Here is a 17,395-nt window from a genome sequence, read left to right on the forward strand (position 1 = left end):
GATAGATCGGACGATTCTGAACGCATCGATACCAAATATGTGTAGGTTTGAATTTTTTTTATTGTTTTATTTTGAATGGGGCGAAAGGGGGGTGATTTAAACGTTTATTTTTTTCTTTATTTTTTTCACTTTTTTTTACTTTTTTTTTAACTTTTGCCATGCTTCAATAGCCTCCATGGGAGGCTAGAAGCTGGCATACCCTGATCGGCTCTGCTACATAGCAGCGATCATGAGATCAACCCTATGTAGTAGATTTACTGGATTGCTATGAGCGCCATCAACAAGGAGACCTCTGATTGCTATGCCGACGCATCGCTGACCCCCTTTCATGTGACGGGGGTCGGCGATGCGCCCATTTCCGGCCCGATGGCCGGAAGCGCTGGTTAAATGCCGCTGTCAGCATTTGACAGCGGTATTTAGCTAGTTAATAGCGGCGGGTATATCGCGATTTCACCCGCCGCTATTGCGGGCACATGTCATCTGTTCAAAACAACTGACATGTCCTGGCTTTGATGCGGGTTCACCGCCGGAGCCCACATCAATGCAGGGGATCCGACCTCCGCAGTAATAGTACGGTGGAGGTCGGTAAGGAAATTCAATTACAAAAAAATATTTTTAGCCCAAAATGCATGAATTAAAGCTCTCCCATCATAGTTTTTATCCTCTTAATATATTGCAGTCATCATATTATATAGCACTGTAATTACACTTGCTCATCTCGACTTTCTACCCAGTTAATTCTTCTCTTTTCTTGGCTCTATGTAGTAACAGGAAGTCTCTTGTTCCTGCATTTATCAATCCCCTCTTCAACTCCTGACTCTGCTATTCCCTCCTTCCTCTGCCAGGGACTTTTGCAGTGACTCATGGCTTGTTCAGAGAAAATTAACCTCCTGTTTCGACAAATATAGCTTAGAAGGATTCATTTAGTCAGTTTTTAATCACGTGAGGTCATAGACCTAATGGAAAAGAGTAGAATTATCTAGGTAGAAAGGCAAAATGAGCAATTGTAAGTACACAGTGCTGTATAATATGATGACTGCAATATATTAAGAGGATGAAGACGGATGAGAGGAGGGCTTCTTTAGGTAAAAAACAAATCTATCAATATTCCACCTCTTACTGAGATGGGGTAAACCCCTTTAAACTGGAATTGCTTCATTAGTATATTAGGAACATTAAAGCTATAAATGGTTTCATACCTTATTGCCTCTAAAGATTTTTCCATATCTTGCAATAGCAATCTTCCCCTGGACTTTAATGTTCAAAACCCGGTCAAGATAGAAAAAGTCTTCTGTACGCCCGTAATTTACATATACAAGTTCTCCCTGCAACATAAAACATAAAGACGTCAGGAGGACTGGATAGAAGATACACCAATAGATTAGAATCCTTCTAATACAGATCAGCAGACACTAATGTATAATAGATAATAGTCAAGTACTGTACATGGTTATATATTGTTTGCACACTCCCTTTAATTAAATACCTCTAGGTGGCTCAGCTTTTTCATGGTGTGATCCCATCTGGTGGCAAAAGGTAACGGCACAATGAATAAATGATTTTTCAGTTAATATTATTAACTGCCGATGCCGTTCTAGCTCGTGATCACTGGCTCTCTCCGGGATTGCGTGACATTATGTCACGCAAGCCCTGCAACTAATCAGCACTGGCTATTCTCATCTGTTTCATTGTTGCATTTTCACCTTTTTTTGTCTAGTTTTTGTTTTTAATTTGCACTTTATTTTTTTCAATATTTTCTTAGGGTTTCCCTGTTTTATTATTTTCACTATTTTGGGCTAAGTTTGGAGTGTCCAGATGTTTTCATCTTATTCATCAATTGCGACTTTTTAATAAGTCTGCATATTTTAGCACAGATGTGCTCCAGTTTACCCCCAGGAGCAATTTTTTTGTACGTTTGAAGTTTTTGTACAATTTTTGTGACATTTTAAACAGAACATGCAACTTTTTATGCTGAAAAAAAAAGTCACAACACAGGTTAATAAAATTTTAAAAAAAGGAGAATTTATGATTATTGTGAAAATTCATGAACCACGTGCACCATTTTGAAGACTTTGCTGCAAAAAAGGTGGGATCTAAGGGGTATGTTTTCTCCTTGTGGAGAGAGACAAACCAAGCCTGGAATGTCAGAGTGAGGAGACTTATGAGCCATACATGATCCTCTGGGAAATTAAATATGTAAATTGACTCTTCAGAGAACTCTAGCGCCATAGTCCATATCGACCCTTTAACCCCTTCATGACCCAGCCTATTTTGACCTTAAAGACCTTGCCGTTTTTTGCAATTCTGACCAGTGTCCCTTTATGAGGTAATAACTCAGGAACGCTTCAATGGATCCTAGCGGTTCTGAGACTGTTTTTTCGTGACATATTGGGCTTCATGGTAGTGGTAAATTTAGGTCAATAAATTATGCGTTTATTTGTGATAAAAACGGAAATTTGGTGAAAATTTTGAAAATTTCGCAATTTTCACATTTTTAATTTTTATTTTGTTAAACCAGAGAGTTATGTGACACAAAATAGTTAATAAATAACATTTCCCACATGTTTACTTTACATCAGCACAATTTTGGAAACAAAATTTTTTTTTGCTAGGAAGTTAAGGGTTAAAATTTGACCAGCGATTTCTCATTTTTACAACGAAATTTACAAAACCATTTTTTTAGGGACCACCTCACATTTGAAGTCAGTTTGAGGGGTCTATATGGCTGAAAATACCCAAAAGTGACAACATTCTAAAAACTGCACCCCTCAAGGTACTCAAAACCACATTCCAGAAGTTTATTAACCCTTCAGGTGCTTCACAGCAGCAGAAGCAACATGGAAGGAAAAAATGAACATTTAACTTTTTAGTCACAAAAAATATCTTTTAGCAACAATTTTTTTATTTTCCCAATGGTAAAAGGAGAAACTGAACCACGTAATTTGTTGTCCAATTTGTCCTGAGTACGCTGATACCTCATATGTGGGGGTAAACCACTGTTTGGGCGCACGGCAGGGCTTGGAAGGGAAGGAGCGCCATTTGACTTTTTGAATCAAAAATTGGCTCCACTCTTTAGCGGACACCATGTCACGTTTGGAGAGCCCCTGTGTGCCTAAACATTGGCGCTCCCCCACAAGTGACCCCATTTTGGAAACTAGACCCCCCAAGGAACTTATTTAGATGCCTAGTGAGCACTTTAAACCCTCAGGTGCTTCACAAATTGATCTGTAAAAATGAAAAAGTACTTTTTGTTCACAAAAAATTTTTTTTCGCCTCAATTTTTTCATTATTACATGGGCAATAGGATAAAATGGATCATAAAATTTGTTGGGCAATTTCTCCCGAGTACGCCGATACCTCATATGTGGGGGTAAACCACTGTTTGGGCACTCGGCAGGGCTCGGAAGGGAAGGCGCGCCATTTGACTTTTTGAATGGAAAATTAGCTCCAATTGTTAGCGGACACCATGTCGCGTTTGGAGAGCCCCTGTGTGCCTAAACATTGGAGCTCCCCCACAAGTGACCCCATTTTCGAAACTAGACCCCCCAAGGAACTTATCTAGATGCATATTGAGCACTTTAAACCCCCAGGTGCTTCACAGAAGTTTATAATGCAGAGCCATGAAAATAAAAAAAAAAATTATTTTCTCAATAATGATCTTTTAGCCTGCAATTTTTTATTTTCCCAAGGATATCAGGAGAAATTTGACCCCAAAAGTTGTTGTCCAGTTTCTCCTGAGTACGATGATACCCCATATGTGGGGGTAAACCACTGTTTGGGCACATGCCGTGGCTCGGAAGTGAAGTAGTGACGTTTTGAAATGCAGACTTTGATGGAATGCTCTGTGGGTGTCACGTTGCGTTTGCAGAGCCCCTGATGTAGCTTAACAGTAGAAACCCCCCACAAGTGACCCCATTTTGGAAACTAGACCCCCCAAGGAACTTATCTAGATATGTGGTGAGCACTTTGAACCCCCAAGTGCTTCACAGAAGTTTATAATGCAGAGCCGTGAAAATAATAAATACGTTTTCTTTCCTCAAAAATAATTATTTAGCCCAGAATTTTTTAATTTTCCCAAGGGTAACAGGAGAAATTTGACCCCAGTATTTGTTGTCCAGTTTCTCCTGAGTACGGTGATACCCCATATGTGGGGGTAAACCACTGTTTGGGCACACGTCGGGGCTCAGAAGGGAAGTAGTGACTTTTGAAATGCAGACTTTGATGGAATGGTCTGCGGGCGTCAAGTTGCGTTTGCAGAGCCCCTGGTGTGCCTAAACAGTAGAAACCCCCCACAAGTGACCCCATTTTAGAAACTAGACCCCCCAAGGAACTTATCTAGATATGTGGTGAGCACTTTGAACCCCCAAGTGCTTCACAGACGTTTACAACGTAGAGCCATGAAAATAATAAATCATTTTTCTTTCCTCAAAAATGATGTTTTATCAAGCATTTTTTTATTTTCACAAGGGTAACGGGAGAAATTGGACCCCAGTAATTGTTGCGCAGTTTATCCTGAGTACGCTGGTACCCCATATGTGGGGGTAAACCACTGTTTGGGCACACGTCAGGGCTCGGAATTGAGGGAGCACCATTTGACTTTTTGAATACGAGATTGGCTGGAATCAATGGTGGCGCCATGTTGCTTTTGGAGACTCCTGATGTGCCTAAACAGTGGTAACCCCTCAATTCTACCTCCAACACTAACCCCAACACACCCCTAACCCTAATCCCAACTGTAGCCATAACCCTAATCACAACCCTAACCCCAACACACCCCTAACCACAACCCTAATTCCAACCCTAACCCTAAGGTTATGTGCCCACGTTGCGGATTCGTGTGAGATTTTTCAGCATCATTTTTGAAAAATCCGCGGGTAAAAGGCACTGCGTTTTACCTGCGGATTTACCGCGGATTTCCAGTGTTTTTTGTGCGGATTTCACCTGCGGATTCCTATTGAGGAACAGGGGTAAAACGCTGCGGAATCCGCACAAAGAATTGACATGCTGCGGAAAATACAACGCAGCGTTTCCGCGCGGTATTTTCCGCACCATGGGCACAGCGGATTTGGTTTTCCATGGTACTGTACACCTGATGGAACACTGCTGAGAATCCGCAGCGGCCAATCCACTGCGGATCTGCAGCCAAATCCGTACCGTGTGCACATGGCCTAATTCTAAAGGTATGTGCACATGCTGCGGAAACCGCTGCGGATCCGCAGCAGTTTCCCATGAGTTTACAGTTCAATGTAAACATATGGGAAACAAAAATCGCTGTACACATGCTGCGGAAAAACTGCACGGAAACGCAGCCGTTTACATTCCGCAGCATGTCACTTCTTTGTGCGGATTCCGCAGCGGTTTTACAACTGCTCAAATAGAAAATCGCAGTTGTAAAACCGCAGTGAAATGCGCAGAAAAAACGCGGTAAATCCGCCATAAATCCGCAGCGGTTTAGCACTGCGGATTTATCAAATCCGCAGCGGAAAAATCCGCAGAGGACCAGAATACGTGTGCACATACCGAAACCCTACCCCTAACCCTACCCCTAACCCTACCACTAGCCCTACCCCTAACCCTACCCCTAACCCTCCTAGCCTTACCCCTAACCCTACCCCTAACCCTACCCCTACCCCTAACCCTACCCCTAACCCTACCCCTAACCCTAACCCTAGCCCTAACCCTACCCCTAACCCTACCCCTAACCCTACCCCTAGCCCTACCCCTAACCCTACCCCTAACCCTAGCCCTACCCCTAACCCTACCCCTAACCCTACCCCTACCCCTAACCCTACCCCTAACCCTACCCCTACCCCTAACCCTACCCCTAACCCTATTCTAACATTAGTGGGAAAAAAAAATTCTTTATTTATTTATTGTCCCTACCTATGGGGGTGACAAAGGGGGGGGGTCATTTATTATTTTTTTTATTTTGATCACTGAGATAGATTATATCTCAGTGATCAAAATGCACTTTGGAACGAATCTGCCGGCCGGCAGATTCAGCGGGCGCACTGCGCATGCACCCGCCATTTTGGAAGATGGCGGCGCCCGGGGAGAAGACGGACGGACCCCGGCAGGATCGGTAAGTATGATGGGGTGGGGGGTGAGCACGGGGGGGGGGGGGATCGGAGCATGGGGGGTGAATCGGAGCGCGGGAGGGGTGGAACGGAGCACGGGGGGTAGAACGGAGCACGGTGGGGGGTGGAACGGAGCACGGGGGGGTGGAACGGAGCACGGAGGGGGGTGGATCGGAGTGCAGGGGGGGTGATTGGAGCACGGGGGGGTGATTGAAGCACGGGGGGAGCGGCCAAGAGCACGGGGGGGGGGGAGCGGAGCACAGGACGGAGGGGAGCCGGAGCAGTGTACCGGACAGATCGGGGGGCTGGGGGGGCGATCGGTGGGGTGGGGTGGGGGCACATTAGTATTTCCAGCCATGGCCGATGATATTGCAGCATCGGCCATGGCTGGATTGTAATATTTCACCAGTTATAATAGGTGAAATATTACAAATCGCTCTGATTGGCAGTTTCACTTTCAACAGCCAATCAGAGCGATCGTAGCCACGAGGGGGTGAAGCCACCCCCCCTGGGCTAAACTACCACTCCCCTGTCCCTGCAGATCGGGTGAAATGGGAGTTAACCCTTTCACCCGATCTGCAGGGACGCGATCTTTCCATGACGCCACATAGGCGTCATGGGTCGGATTGGCACCGACTTTCATGACGCCTACGTGGCGTCAAAGGTCGGGAAGGGGTTAATCAGCCTTGCCATAGGACTTAGGATGTAAGCCAAACCAGAATCTCAATTTGCAAACATGATGTTTCAGGTTGTTGCCCCTCATCAGTACAAAGTATGAGATCTGATTTTGCTAGGTGAGAGGCTTAAGACTGGGTTCTATAAAGGTAACCTCTTTCGTTGTGGAGAGTGATACGCCAAGCCTGGCATGTAAGAGTGAGGAGACTAATATGCAGAAAAGTTACTTAATAACTTAATAAATAAACGCAAATGATGAATCGGGATCCTTAGTGTTCAATATTAATTAAGAAAAGCCACAGCTTTCCAACACTATCATGGGAAACTATTTGTTTACCACATGATCACTTTTTCGTGCACTGGGGGTAGGTACAGTATACGGGGTTTAATGTTATTGGCTCCAGCCAGGCCTTGGTGCCAGAGGAGCTAATAAGAGACACCAATATTAGGTTGGTTTTGTTACAGATGCTGTATTAGGATTCAGGAACATCAGGTTGTAAACGCTATATGTGAGGCTTACTGTTGTGTCCCATGAATGGGAACGACTTGTGGTGTATTTTCTGTGTTATGCATTTAATTCTGATGTTGCTAGGGAGAAGCTCTGCATTTTGAAGTGTAACCATTCTTCCCTTCTGTAGTTGATAATGTTAGACCTTGCTCCTCCCTTCTTCTTTATTATCAGTTTGCTGTAGCCATCTTTGGATTCACATGTATACTTCTCTGTATGGGATTACTCGTTCCACCTGCTGCATTGTACTTAATACATGATTTCAGAGAATATCAATTCTGTTTCTCCTGGACTGAGTTGGCACTGTCTGAGGATGCCTGGCATGTGAGTACAACAATCATACAGTTATCTAAGGGATTGCTGGCTAAGGATTTAGAGACTCATACTGCCTTGAAGAGTCAGAATACTTCCAGCATCTAACATCCAATTGTAGCGCTTGCCATTTTCTGGCATTCCTAAATAGAATGGTATCTACTGCTCCTGGATCTAGTGCCAGGCTCTATATTCTCATTTGATTTTCTAGAGATCCCTCTGCTCTTCTGCGCACAAGGTTGCTATTGCAACCATGTGCATTCCTGCGCTCCCAGGAATAATAGGATTTTTCAGATGTCAGCACATCGCCTGAGTATTCGGGTAATTATCATCCACTAGATTGTGGCCCGATTCTAACGCATCGGGTATTCTAGAATATGCATGTCCCCGTAGTATATGGACAATGACGATTCCAGAATTCGCAGCAGATTGTGCCCGTCGCTGATTGGTCGAGGCAACCTTTATGACATCATCGTCTCCATGGCAACCATTATTACATCTACGTTGATACTGTGCCCGTCGCTGATTGGTTGAGGCGAATTCGCGGCAGATTGTGCCCGTCGCTGATTGGTCGAGGCAATTTTTATGACATCATCGTCGCCATGGCAACCATTATGACATCTACATCGATACTGTGCCCGTCGCTGAATCCGAAACGTGGGATTTCTACGTCCTTTATGACATCATCGTCGCTGTGCCCGTTGCTGATTGGTCGAGGCCTGGCGGCCTCGACCAATCAGAGATGTGGGATTTCCAGGACAGACAGAAAGACAGACAGACAGACAGACGGTAAAAACCTTTGACAATTATATATACTGTATAGATAGTATATGGACAATGATGATTCCAGAATTCGCGGCAGACTGTGCCCGTCGCTGATTGGTCGAGGCAATTTTTATGACATCATCGTCGCCATTGCAACCATTATGACATCTACGTCGATACTGTGCCCGTCGCTGAATCAGAGACGCGGGATGTCTACGTCCTTTATGACATCATCGTCGCTGTGCCTGGCGGCCTCGACCAATCAGAGACGTGGGATTTCCAGGACAGACAGACAGACGGAAAAACCCTTAGACAATTATTATCATCCATGTTACTACCATGGGCTTCATTGTTTCTGGATTCCAAGAAACCTAGAAGTTCTGCTATATCACTCAGGAATTCCATTATACTGGCCAGATGTGCTTTGGACTCTGTGAGAAACCCAGCTCTGCCATTTCTGTTATACCACTAGATATTCTGCCATTTTGCTGCCAGTTCTGCATTAGACTTTGTGACTAATACAACTCTACTCCATCATGAAATCAACTGTGCCATATTATTGTGCAACTCCGCTCTGCTCAACCAGTTTCTCATCGCTGAGTCTCTTCCACTTCCTTATGGATTTTAACTTTTCCTTCATGGGATCCAGTGATTTTGTTTGCTCTTCCTGTGGCCGTTCTGCATCTCCTTAATTTAAAAAACTCATTTGTCTATGCGGCTTCACATCTCAACTACCCATTATATGTGATTGTTGCTTACCTCTGGTGTCCCAGCTGCGGAGTATGCATTATATGGGGGGACAACATCTGTCACATTTTCATATCCCGGTGGAGTGGGCTCAAATAGAGACGTGTTGAATAACTAGAAAAGAGTCAAGCAGTTAAATATAAAATGTGTAACTTATCACACAAAAGTAATATAAGTCCTAACACTACAGGGAGAGTTGTTTCCTGGCTTAATGCATAGGAAGACATTACATGTACAGTCAAGATACTGCCAATTTGTATGTCAGATTTCTCCGGGAACCTGAACATGGACAATATTTTTCGGTGGAATTTATGGCAACTGAATATGCAGTGACTGAAACTGGCATAGACAATAAAAATAATTCCCAGATTGAAATATCAATATCACGCTCTGTGTTAAGACACACCACTAAAACCATGATCCTTTTTATTAACAGCAGGTACTTAGTGAAAAGGGAGGTGACCTTAACTATAGTTAATGGAAGTATCCCAAAACAGGAGCATCAGTTCACTCTCATAAAAATGATATAAAATCTACCAAAAAAGTTGAGTCACTGTGTCCATACATTACATTACTGATCCTGAGTTACCTCCTGTATTATACCCCAGAGCTGCACTCACTATTCTGCTGGTGCAGTCACTGTGTACATACATTACATTACTGATCCTGAGTTACCTCCTGTATTATACCCCAGAGCTGCACTCACTATTCTGCTGGTGCAGTCACTGTGTCCATACATTACATTACTGATCCTGAGTTACCTCCTGTATTATACCCCAGAGCTGCACTCACTATTCTGCTGGTGCAGTCACTGTGTACATACATTACATTACTGATCCTGAGTTACCTCCTGTATTATACCCCAGAGCTGCACTCACTATTCTGCTGGTGCAGTCACTGTGTACATACATTACATTACTGATCCTGAGTTACATCCTGTATTATACTCCAGAGCTGCACTCACTATTCTGCTGGTGCAGTCACTGTGTGCATACATTACATTACTGATCCTGAGTTATATCCTGTATTATACCCCAGAGCTGCACTCACTATTCTGCTGGTGCAGTCACTGTGTACATACATTACATTATACATACATTACATTACTGATCCTGAGTTACATCCTGTATTATACCCCAGAGCTGCACTCACTATTCTGCTGGTGCAGTCACTGTGTACATACATTAGTTTCTCTGTTCCCCAGAGACCCATAAGTATATGGTTTATGCTCCACAGAAAACCATGGGGCACTGCGAGTAGCATTTATGCCAGTAAGCAATCACTTAATGCATCCACTAAAAATTCATAACAGGATTTGAAATCAAGGATGGAAGATGTAGAATGGCTCCGAGGGGTCATAGACATTTGCCTATATTCAACTTTATGTGTATATTATATCATATTTTAAAGTCTAACATTTTCCAAAAAAATTCCGTAGAGTTTATACTGATATACTATACACATGGAGTGTTTTAAAGATGATCTCTTTTACCTGGACCACCCATGTCTTAATCCCCCTTCTCCGATGCGTGGTCTTCCTCTATCATATACAGTATATATATATATATATATATATATATATATACTGTATATGATAGAGGAAGACCACGCATATATGATATATATATATATATATACACTTCTCAAAAAATAAAGGGAACACTAAAATCCCACATCCTAGATATCACTGAATGAAATATTCCAGTTGTAAATCTTTATTCATTACATAGTGGAATGTGTTGAGAACAATAAAACCTAAAAATGATCAATGTAAACCGAACTATTATCCCATGGAGGTCTGGAGTTGGAATAATGCTCAAAATCAAAGTAGAAAATCAAATTGCAGGCTGATCCAACTTCAATGGAAATGCCTCAAGACAAGGAAATGATGCTCAAGAGTGTATGTGGCCTCCACGTGCCTGTATGACCTCCCTACAACGCCTGGGTATGCTCCTGATGAGGCGGCAGATGGTCTCCTGAGGGATCTCGTCCCAGACATGGACTAAAGCGTCCGCCAACTCCTGGACAGTCTGTGGTGCAACGTGACGTTGGTGAATGGAGCGAGACATGATGTCCTAGATGTGTTCAATCGGATTCAGGTCTGGGGAACGGGCAGGCCAGTCCATAGCTTCAATGCCTTCATCGTGCAGGAACTGCTGACATGCTCCAGCCTTATGAGATCTGGCATTGTCTTGCATTAGGAGGAACCCAGGGCCAACCGCACCAGCATATGGTCTCACAAGGGGTCTGAGGATCTCATCTCGGTACCTAATGGCAGTCAGGCTACCTCTGGTGAGTACATGGTGGGCTGTGCGGCCCTCCATAGAAATGCCACCCATACCATTATTGATTAATGTTTTTTTAACCCTTTCATACAATTGGATTAATAATGGATAGGTGTCAGAATTGACGCCTCTCCATTATTAATCTGGCTTAATGTCACCTTACAATAGCAAGGTGACATTAACCCTTCATTACCCCATATCCCACCGCTACACGGCAGTGGGAAGAGAGTTGCCAAGTGCCAGAATAGGCGCATCTTCCAGATGTGCCTTTTCTGGGGTGGCTGGGGGCAGATATATGTTGTTATGATTTTTTGAGCACATGGATCCATTGTATGTCCATATGTTGGTTTTGCAAGCCTGCGAGAAAATCTCGCAGTACGGATGCCATACGGATTACATACGGAGGATGCCATGCGCAAAATACGCTGACACACCCTGCCTACGGAGGAGATACGGACCACTATTTTGGGGACTTTTCTGCGTATTACGGCCGTAAATTACGGACCGTATTTTTATACGCTGAGTGTGAGGCCGGCCTAAGAGTGTAGACCGTCTTCTGCATTTTCTAAGAGCGCAGAACCAGTTGACGTGCACCTTGGCTGCCTCCCAGCACAATAATGAGCCATCGTCCCGCATTGTATTCCGCTCCTATATATGAGGAATCCTAATGAAGGACAGAGCCGCTGTCTGCATGTGTTTCTTAGAACCGGTTAGGGGAACGAAAAAAGAAAAGAACGAGCTTTAGATCATGGCCAGACGCTATTCATCAAAGAGGCTGAATGTATCTGCTGCCTTCATCTCTGCGGTGATTAATTGGGAAAGTCACATTTCAGAAGGTCGAGGGAGAAAAATATGACATCAGTGGGGGAAATTAACATTGAATGGTTAACGATTCACATCCTGGTCTGGATAATGGGAGGCAACACATGCACAAAGATTTCAACAGCCAGGATTGAGGGACAAGTATATTATAGTCCATGAATGGTCCTTGTTGGCCGCTCGTACATCTGCCAGATATCTGTCCTGACCCCCCTAAATACTTATGACGAAGAAAGTTGAGTTAAGTCGGTCAGATACATGCGCATCTCCTTCATTCACGTTAACATTCAACTCAGCCAATCGTTCATGCATTTTCAATGAGAAAAGAGGAGAAAGACGCGGTAAGACAAAAATAACGCTTTATCATCATACTGCCGAACAAAAAGTGGAATAACACGCGATCAAAAAGACGGATATAAATAAGCATGGCACTGCTAAAAACATCATCTTGTCCCGCAAGAAATGAGCTGCCAAACAGCATCATCAGCAAAAAGATAAAAAAGTTATAGCTCTCATAATAAAGTGATGCAAAAACAATTATTTTTTATATAAAAGAGATTTTCCTGTATAAAAGCGCCAAAACATAAAAATATTATATAAATGAAGTATCGCTGTAAACGTACTGACCTGAAGAATAAAACTGCCTGATCAATTTTAACACACGTGGAACGGTATAAGCGCCCCACCCAAAAGAAATTGTGAATTGCTGGTTTTTGTTCATTCTGCCTCACAAAAATCGTAATAAAAAACGATCAAAAAATGTCATGTGCCCGAAAATGGTACCAATAAGGCTATGTTCACACGTAGCATCGGGTCCCTGCGGGTTCTCCCGCAGCGGATTTGATAAATCTGCAGGGCAAAACCGATGCGGTTATCCCTGCAGATTTATCGCGGTTTGTGTTGCGGGTTCCGCTGCGGGATTTACTCCTGCTATTGATGCCGCATATGCAGCAATATGCAGCATCAGTAGTAATGTTAAAAATAATAAAATAATGATATACTCACCCTCCGACGTCCCGATCTCCTCGGCGCTGCAGGCGGCAGTCCGGTTCCAAAGATGCTGTGCGACCAGGACCTTCGTGACGTCACGGTCATGTGACCGCGATGTCACCGCAGGTCCTAGTCGCATAGCAAACCTGAGACCAGAAGGCAGCGTGCAGCGCTGAGAGGTGAGTATAGCATTATTTTTTATTTTAATTCTTTTTTTTTTTACACAAATATGGTTCCCGGGGCGTGGAGGAGAGTCTCCTCTCCTCCACCCCGGGTACCACCTGCACATTATCCGCTTACTTCCCGCATGGTGGGCACAGCCCCATGCGGGAAGTAAGCGGATCAATGCATTCCTATGGGTGCCGCGATTCTGCACAAAGAAGTGACATGCTGCGGGTTGTAAACCGCTGCGTTCCTGCGCGGTTTTTCCCGCAGCATGTGCACAGCGGTTTGCGGTTTCCATAGGGTTTACAGGTTACTGTAAATGCAATGGAAACTGCAGCGGACCCGCAGCTGCAAAATCGCCGCGGTTCGACGGTAAAAAACGCAAAGTGTGAACATGGCCTAAAACGTCAACACGTCCTGCAAAAAACATGACCTCACATGACTCTGTGGGCCAAAATATGGAAAAATTATAGCTCTCAAAATGTGGTGATACAAAAACTATTTTTTGCAATAAAAAGCGTCTTTTAGCATGTGACAGCTGCCAAACATAAAAACCCACTATAAATAGTAAAGCTAACTACCCTATATCACCCCCTTAGTTAGGGAAAAATAATAAAATAAAAAAGTATTCATTTCCATTTTCCCATTAGGGTTAGGGTTAAAGTTAGGGTTAGGGTTGGGGCTAAAGTTAGGGTTAGGGTTGGGGCTAAAGTTAGCGTTAGGGCTGGGGCTAAAATAGGGTTAGGGTTTGGATTAAGGTTAGGGTTATGTTTATGGTTGGGGTAGGGTTAGAGGTGTGTCAGGCTTAGGGGTGTGTTGTGATAGGCAATTCAGTATCACAATGGACATAGCGGTCAGAGCACATACAGTGATCTGACAATAACCCAAAATAATAGAACGAGCTCTGAGACTTGGGAACTCTGCAGACTGCAATCCCTAATCCTCTCCAAACAACACTAGAGGCAGCCGTGGATTGCGCCTAACTCTGCCTATGCAACTCGGCACAGCCTGAGAAGCTAACTAGCCTGAAGATAGAAAATAAGCCTACCTTGCCTCAGAGAAATACCCCAAAGGAAAAGGCAGCCCCCCACATATAATGACTGTGAGTTAAGATGAAAAGACAAACGTAGGGATGAAATAGATTCAGCAAAGTGAGGCCCGACTTTCTTAACAGAGCGAGGATAGGAAAGATAACTTTGCGGTCTACACAAAACCCTAAAGAAAACCACGCAAAGGGGGCAAAAAGACCCTCCGTACCGAACTAACGGCACGGAGGTACACCACTTTGCGTCCCAGAGCTTCCAGCAAAACAATTAGACAAGCTGGACAGAAAAAATAGCAAACAAATAGCAAAGAAGAACTTAGCTATGCAGAGCAGCAGGCCACAGGAATGATCCAGGGAAAAACAAGTCCAACACTGGAACATTGACAGGAAGCATGGACCAAAGCATTAGGTGGAGTTAAGTAGGGAAGCACCTAACGACCTCACCAGATCACCTGAGGGAGGAAACTCAGAAGCCGCAGTACCACTTTCCTCCACAAACGGAAGCTCCCAGAGAGAATCAGCCGAAGTACCACTTGTGACCACAGGAGGGAGCTGTTGTGAATTCTGTGGCTGAATTCACTCCTGTGGTCACAAGTGGTATTGCAGCCTCTGGGCTTCCTCCCTCAGGTGTTTTGGTGAGCTCGTTGGCTGCCTTGCTATTTAACTCCACCTGAGTCTGTCTTCCTTGCTCCTTGTCAATGTTCCAGTGTTGGATCTGAGCTACTGCATCTTTCCTGTGGCCTGCTGCTCTGCTAGATAAGTGTTACTTTGTTTTTGTTTCCGTTTTTTCTGTCCAGCTGTGCTATTCTCTTTTGCTGGAAGCTCTGAGACGCAAAGGGTGCACCGCCGTGCCGTTAGTTCGGCACGGTGGGTCTTTTTGCCCCCCTTTGCGTGGTTCTGCTTTAGGGTTTTTTGTAGACTGCATAGTTCTCTTTGCTATCCTCGCTCTGTCTAGAATATCGGGCCTCACTTTGCTGAATCTATTTCATTCCTACGTTTTGTCTTTTCATCTTGCTAACAGTCATTATATGTGGGGGGCTGCCTATTCCTTTGGGGTATTTCTCTGAGGCAAGTCAGGCTTGTATTTCTATCTTCAGGCTAGTCAGCTCCTCAGGCAGTGCCGAGTTGCATAGGTAGTGTTAGGCGCAATCCACTGCTGCTTTTAGTTGTGTGAGGATAGGTTCAGGTATTGCAGTCTGCAGAGATTCCACGTCTCAGAGCTTGTTCTATTGTTTTTGGGTTATTGCCATATCACTGTATGTGCGCTGATTACTGCACACTGTGTTGCCTGATAGCACAGCATAACAGGGAGCTCTGCCACAGAATTCACAACAGTACCCCCCCCTTGAGGAGGGGTCACCGAACCCTCACCAGAGCCCCCAGGCCGACCAGGATGAGCCACATGAAAGGCACGAACAAGATCGGGAGCATGGACATCAGAGGCAAAAACCCAGGAATTATCTTCCTGAGCATAACCCTTCCATTTAACCAGATACTGGAGTTTCCGTCTTGAAACACGAGAATCCAAAATCTTCTCCACAATATACTCCAATTCCCCCTCCACCAAAACCGGGGCAGGAGGGTCAACAGATGGAACCATAGGTGCCACATATCTCCGCAACAATGACCTATGGAATACATTATGTATGGAAAAAGAATCTGGGAGGGTCAGACGAAAAGACACAGGATTAAGAACCTCAGAAATCCTATACGGACCAATGAAACGAGGTTTAAACTTAGGAGAGGAAACCTTCATAGGAATATGACGAGAAGATAACCAAACCAGATCCCCAACACGAAGTCGGGGACCCACACGGCGTCTGCGATTAGCGAAACGTTGAGCCTTCTCCTGGGACAAGGTCAAATTATCCACTACATGAGTCCAAATCTGCTGCAACCTGTCCACCACAGTATCCACACCAGGACAGTCCGAAGACTCAACCTGTCCTGAAGAGAAACGAGGATGGAACCCAGAATTGCAGAAAAATGGCGAAACCAAGGTAGCCGAGCTGGCCCGATTATTAAGGGCGAACTCAGCCAAAGGCAAAAAGGACACCCAGTCATCCTGATCGGCAGAAACAAAGCATCTCAGATAGGTTTCCAAGGTCTGATTGGTTCGTTCGGTCTGGCCATTAGTCTGAGGATGGAAAGCCGAGGAAAAAGACAAGTCAATGCCCATCCTACCACAAAAAGCTCGCCAAAACCTCGAAACAAACTGGGAACCTCTGTCAGAAACGATATTCTCTGGAATGCCATGCAAACGAACCACATGCTGGAAGAACAATGGCACCAAATCAGAGGAGGAAGGCAATTTAGACAAGGGTACCAGATGGACCATTTTAGAAAAGCGATCACAGACCACCCAAATGACTGACATCTTTTGAGAAACGGGAAGATCTGAAATAAAATCCATAGAGATATGTGTCCAAGGCCTCTTCGGGACCGGCAAGGGCAAAAGCAACCCACTGGCACGAGAACAGCAGAGCTTAGCCCGAGCACAAATCCCACAGGACTGCACAAAAGCACGCACATCCCGCGACAGAGATGGCCACCAAAAGGATCTAGCCACTAACTCTCTGGTACCAAAGATTCCAGGATGACCAGCCAACACCGAACAATGAACCTCAGAGATAACTTTATTCGTCCACCTATCCGGGACAAACAGTTTCTCCGCTGGACAACGATCAGGTTTATTAGCCTGAAATTTTTGCAGCACCCGCCGCAAATCAGGGGAGATGGCAGACACAATTACTCCTTCCTTGATAAAGGATAAACCCGGAGAGTCGGGCACAAAACTCCTAGACAGAGCATCCGCCTTCACATTTTTAGAGCCCGGAAGGTACGAAATCACAAAGTCAAAACGGGCAAAAAACAGCGACCAACGAGCCTGTCTAGGATTCAAACGCTTAGCAGACTCAAGATAAGTCAAGTTCTTATGATCAGTCAATACCACCACGCGATGCTTAGCTCCTTCAAGCCAATGACGCCACTCCTCGAATGCCCACTT

At 44.5% G+C, this 17,395-nt stretch overlaps 1 protein-coding gene across 2 annotated transcripts in view; it reads right to left on the bottom strand.

Moving 5' to 3' along the window:
* Positions 1 to 17,395, bottom strand: part of LOC138671249 (putative N-acetylated-alpha-linked acidic dipeptidase) — a 147,490-nt gene that overhangs the window by 63,315 nt on the left and 66,780 nt on the right. For both annotated transcript variants that reach the window (XM_069759249.1, XM_069759248.1), the window contains exons 4-5: positions 9,097 to 9,198; positions 1,200 to 1,325 (exon numbers count right to left, since the gene is read on the bottom strand). In XM_069759249.1, coding sequence (XP_069615350.1) covers positions 1,200 to 1,325; positions 9,097 to 9,198 — 228 coding nt within the window. The remainder of the gene's footprint in view (positions 1 to 1,199; positions 1,326 to 9,096; positions 9,199 to 17,395) is intronic.

This window comes from Ranitomeya imitator, chromosome 3 (genome assembly GCF_032444005.1).
Source record: "Ranitomeya imitator isolate aRanImi1 chromosome 3, aRanImi1.pri, whole genome shotgun sequence".
NCBI lineage: Eukaryota > Metazoa > Chordata > Amphibia > Anura > Dendrobatidae > Ranitomeya > Ranitomeya imitator.